Source organism: Austrofundulus limnaeus, unplaced genomic scaffold (genome assembly GCF_001266775.1).
Source record: "Austrofundulus limnaeus strain Quisiro unplaced genomic scaffold, Austrofundulus_limnaeus-1.0 Scaffold430, whole genome shotgun sequence".
NCBI classification, from domain to species: Eukaryota; Metazoa; Chordata; class Actinopteri; order Cyprinodontiformes; family Rivulidae; genus Austrofundulus; species Austrofundulus limnaeus.
Genome location: NW_013952832.1, coordinates 237,921 through 243,300, shown reverse-complemented (window position 1 = coordinate 243,300; position 5,380 = coordinate 237,921). Strand labels below are relative to the sequence as shown.

Genomic DNA, 5,380 nt, shown 5'->3' with positions numbered 1-5,380 from the left:
GTTTCCTCCTCGCGACGACGCGGCTCGCATCAAATCAGACCGTTTAATAAATAAATTAAACGTGTCGTACACTTTTTATCATATCTTCGGATCTTCTTGGTCCAACAACACAATTTAAAAACTGCTTTAACGTTCGAAGTCTCTACTTTTCACTCAGAGTCAGAGAGGGTGGGCATTTACAGGTATTTTTTTTATTCTTCCTAAACTTTATTRAGGTCAGCCAGCATTGACAACGCTCTGTGGGTAACGTAAACGGCTCTGCGACACGGTGAGGGACGCACAAACAGGGGTAGACAAAACCATTGTTTAGGTTGTCTGAGAGAACCTATTTTCTTTTTGGACATCCAAATCCTGTCTCCTGGTTGTTCATCGGACAACCAAGAATAAAAGACCTTGATTAAAGTTCTCTGCCGCGGGTGTTCGTCATTTGTAAAAATGAAAGGGAGATAAAACTTGGTAAAATCTAACAGAACACTAAACTGTAACTTTTAATAAAGTTATGTACACAGTGTACTCCTATTTAAGTGGAAATGTTTGACTTCTGAGCTGAAAGAAGTTTATGAATGTTGGGTAACCTCTAGATTTTATTAGCAACATTTTTTCTGCTTTACTCCCTGAGCCTTAAATACTCTATTTCAAAGAAGAGAATGAGGAAGTTTTATTCACACAGATCCTGTCAACCTGGCTGACTGAGAACAATTATATACAATAAACTGTGTTTACACAACAATATACTTGTTAAATTATATTTTTCTTGAGATTCTTTTGGACAAACAAAACTTTTTGCAGACAACCAGGTTTTGTCAACAGAAAAATATCCTCATGTCTACCCCTACATGAATCACATGACACAATGAATCAATAATGAAATTCGTTGCCAACGCTTTTAATAACCGATTTTTATCAGTTTTATCGATTTGTTGTTGCAGCCCTACAAAATACTCAAACAGCAAAACCTGTTTTTGTGTGATTTGCTGTCGGTCCAAATGTTTTATTTAGGAATAAGCAGCTTGAAATTAATAGTTATTTTTTTCTGATTAACTGAAAAATGAATAAATCGTCCAGTTAATTGCTTATTCAAAGTGAATCGTTAGTTGCAGCCCTGTTCCTGACTGTTGTGGAGAAGACTGTGTTTGAATGTGTGTGTTGTTTTTGTGTTCGTACCGTCGTTGATGACTCGGACTATCCCCGTCACAGTGACCGTGTCTCCTGGGACGCAGCTGTCACAGAGGTCAGAGGTCAGGTGACACTCCACGGTGCGCGGGATTCGTCCCGTCTCTCTTTGCTCTCCTCCCATCAGCTCCTGCACCCTGAGGCAGCAACAGCTTCGTAAGATTTTCACATTTCAGAACTGCAGATCCATAGATCTGTAGACAAACTTACATACTGCACCATGTCATACAGTCCAGAGTCACCAGCTCATGCTGAGTTTACAGTTTGCATTTAGATTATTTTTGTTGTTGCAGAGACGTTACAGTCTCAGTCAATCTCAACCAAACACATTTTCACCGAAAAATCATTTAACTGGTCGTATTTTAAAGGGATCCATGATTAGTTGTAACATTAGACTTTATTTGAAAAACATTTATTTTAATTGTAAAATAAAGACTAAAAATACTGTAGGCTGTTCAATTTCAATAAACTTTTAAAAATATATTTTAACATGGATGGAGCCATTTTATTTACGCACAAAGCATTCTGGGTAAATGATGACGTGGATAGGTCCTCGGTGCGAGGCTGCTAGCGAGCTATATCCACCCTGAAGGTTAATCTTGGACAATATCTGATGATCGACTCTTTTAAATGAAACCAGAGAGCGTTGACAGAGAGGAGAAGGTAGAAATGACTCAGCCTGGAACTGAAAATATGGATGGAGGACAACAGAGCTGCTTCATGGAGGAAGAACCTCAGATTAGCCTGTTAGCTTTAGCGCTGACGCTATATTGCCTTATATGTATTAGCTCGGCGCTAGCACAACAAACTAACAGACTAAGCTGAGGTTGTTCTTCCATGAAGCAGCTCTGTTGTCCTCCATCCATATTTTCAGTTCCAGGCTGAGTCATTTCTACCTTCTCCTCTCTGTCAACGCTCTCTGGTTTCATTTAAAAGAGTCGATCATCAGATATTGTCCAAGATTAACCTTCAGGGTGGATATAGCTCGCTAGCAGCCTCGCACCGAGGACCTATCCACATCGTCGTTTACCCAGAATACTTTGTGTGTAAATAAAATGGCTCCGTCTGTGTTAAAATATATTTTTAAACTTTTAGTTTAAAAATGATAAAAACTGAACAGCCTACAGTATTTTTACAGTCTTTATTTTACAGTTAAAATATGTGTTTATTAAATAAAGTCTAATGTTACAACTGATGGATCCCTTTAAGATTAGAGTTAGATAAAATCATATCACGTTAATCACCAGAACTGTCAATGATTAAGACTGAACTGCTGTTAGTGCTGCGTGATGAGGACATATTTGTGTTTTTGCCACACACCGTCTCTTATTAAGTGTGCACGGTGGAAGGCTAATGCTAACACTGCTAACAATGCTAACTTGTTTAATCACCTGAAACCCTGACATAAACTGAACAACAAGCAAAACCATATAAAAAACAGACAGAGGCTTCATCAAACTGTCCTCCAGAGAACGATGGAACGACAGTGAAAATCCACGATGCTCTCAGTCAGCAGATAAGAGCAGGAAGGAGATAACGGGGGTGGGCTGTGGCATGTTGCTTTACTAAACATCTGCTGCCACTCCACATTATGGAAAAGCTGGGTTTCATTTCACAGCTTGCTTTGAACTGGTAAATTAGAGAATTTAGTTTGAGTGAGGATTTGTAAATATAATATTTGAACACAGAGAAACTGTCCATTATTGGTTAAACATCACAATAATCATGGTTAATATTTCTGCCGATGTGGCCCAACACTCTTCTAGATATTTACAAGTTGTTGCACTCTCATGAAGTGATCCCACTTACTTGATGATCTGCCAGTCCACAGTCTGTGTGAGGGGAGAACTGCGGACGGGGGTGAAGGAACGACTGCGACATCCAGGCTGGACGCACTTAGTGAAACAAACAGAAACACTTTGATAAAAAGAACGGCTGCAGGACTTAAACCTTTATTCTGATCAGTTTTATAAAACCTCAGCTCCTAACTTCACAGAGAACAGAATTACTGGAAGCTGCAGACATTCCTTTGTGGGACCAGTCTGCTGGTTTAAAGCCTGCTGTTGGTTTCCTGATTCATTAAAATCATCAAGCAATAAACAGGCCCTGAACGGATGCACATCATCAGAATTTACACCTAAAATTAACTTTCTGATGCATCTCAGAAGAACTGGTGTTAGACCCGACCTCAGCTCGTACAGCATCAGCTCCGTCTCTGTTGGGTCACTGAGCTGCAGAAATAATCCTGAATTTGTCTCATCTGTCCAGTGGTTGTAAAATATTTAGTTAACGCTGCACATGTTGGTGTGTTTTGTGTCCATACTTTGGTGGGCGTAGCGTATTTTCCATGCTGCAGCGTTAGAGACAGCGTATGGCTGCAGCTCTGGCACCTGAAGGCCATCCTGGTGCACAGAGGTCTGATGTTGCTCACTCTGACCACAGTTCCCTTCACAGAAACCAGCCGGCCGAACACGCTGGCTCGCAACGTCCGCAGAGGAGTCATCGGCTCGTAGTTATACAGCCTGCAGGTGATCCGAACAAAGAAAGTCTTCTTTTATCTTTAACAGTTCCTCAGGTGTAAATAACAACAAGCCACTGCTGCACACAGGCTCTACCTCACACTGATATGAGGAATGTTGATGATGGGCGTGGCAACAGGAAGCTCCTCCTCCTGCAGCTCAGCAGCTTGTTTCTCCAAATCAGCAGTCAACACCTGAACTCACACACAGGTCAGGATGCATAAATCAACTTTATGATCCTTTTTATCACAATAACACGAACAACAAGAGTGGAAAAAACAAGCCTCTGACGCAAAGTGAAAATGTTTCACTCTGACCTGCACTGCTGTGTTTAGCTCCAATTATCAGAAGGTTTTTCCAATGAAAACACTAAACTTCAACACAATCAAATGAAAACAGGTTAAAAACCAGAGTAACAGCAGGAAAGATGTGTTTTGAGAAGTGCAGACTGTATTTAGAAAGATGTTTCCACCAGGCTCGCAGTGATACAGAAAATTCACAGTTTGGTTTGATGATTTATTCTCTGTTTGATATTTTTTCCACACAAAAACAGAAATGTCCATGCTCTTCTTAACTTGGAATTGATTAAAATTAATGATGAACATTTGTTTAACCTTAAAGCACAGTTTTTGAAATGTTGCTGAAACAGCAAGTTTCTGAGTGGATCTGGGCTCGACAACGCAGTCTAGGTGGAGTAGTCGAACACAGATCCACTGATCCTTCAACACAGAGGATCTTCAGAAGACAAGTTGATAAAATAAACCTTAAATCTGTATTGTTCCTTACATTGTGTGTATTGAACCTAAAGCTGTGTACTGAACAGCTCCATACTGATACATGGATTGTTGCAGCTCCAGTTTCCACCTAAAACTTTTCTGAGATGCAAGAAAAAATAAGTTAGGAGTGATTTCTGGACCAAGTCCTGCCCAGTGACAACAATCCGTCACGTCTCAGAAAATGGACAGAAAAAAAAAGTTTTTAAGCTCAGCTGCAGATAATAACCTAACATCCATACATCACAATCTGTCACCTTTCAGTTTTACTCTGCAGATCACTGCATGGATCAATGCTAACACTGTTAGCTCGTCTTTCACTGAAACCAAGTAAAACTAATGTATGATTTTTCATTTGAACATTGTTTCGTCTGTCTCCGGTCTCTTTACTTCCAACTCTTCCTCTAAAGACGAGAAGAAAAGAATGAGAAAGAAAATAATGAAAATAATTTTTTGTCTGGAAACAGGCCTAAAGGGTGCATCATGTTCTGTGCATTCTCATTGGCTGAAGGCTTTGACCATTGCACTAAACAAGATGTGTTAAATATCAGTCAGTCAACCTCAGAGACATGAATAAAGTCCCATCATGCTGCCTGCTCATTTAGAAGATTTACTGGTGATTATTGTAAAAGTTAACGAGGGATTAGTCCTGTTCCCAGTTTATACCAGTGGTGCCTGACTGAGTGGATTTAAAGGGATCCAGGATTAGTTGTAACATTAGACTTTATTTGATAAACATTTATTTTAATTGTAAAATAAAGACTGTAAAAATACTGTAGGATGTTCAGTTTTTATCATTTTTAAACTAAAAGTTTAAAAATATATTTAACACAGACGAGGTCATTTTATTTACACACAAAGCATTCTGGGTAAATGATGACGTGGATAGGTCCTCAGTGTGCGAGCTATATCCAC

At 39.5% G+C, this 5,380-nt stretch overlaps 1 protein-coding gene across 1 annotated transcript in view; it reads right to left on the bottom strand.

The window, feature by feature from the left end:
• mcm8 (minichromosome maintenance 8 homologous recombination repair factor) overlaps positions 1 to 5,380 on the bottom strand; it is a gene marked incomplete in the record, with an annotated part of 26,640 nt that overhangs the window by 15,857 nt on the left and 5,403 nt on the right. The window contains 4 exon segments of the mRNA XM_014024604.1: positions 1,165 to 1,310; positions 2,983 to 3,068; positions 3,497 to 3,695; positions 3,789 to 3,886. Coding sequence (XP_013880058.1) covers positions 1,165 to 1,310; positions 2,983 to 3,068; positions 3,497 to 3,695; positions 3,789 to 3,886 — 529 coding nt within the window.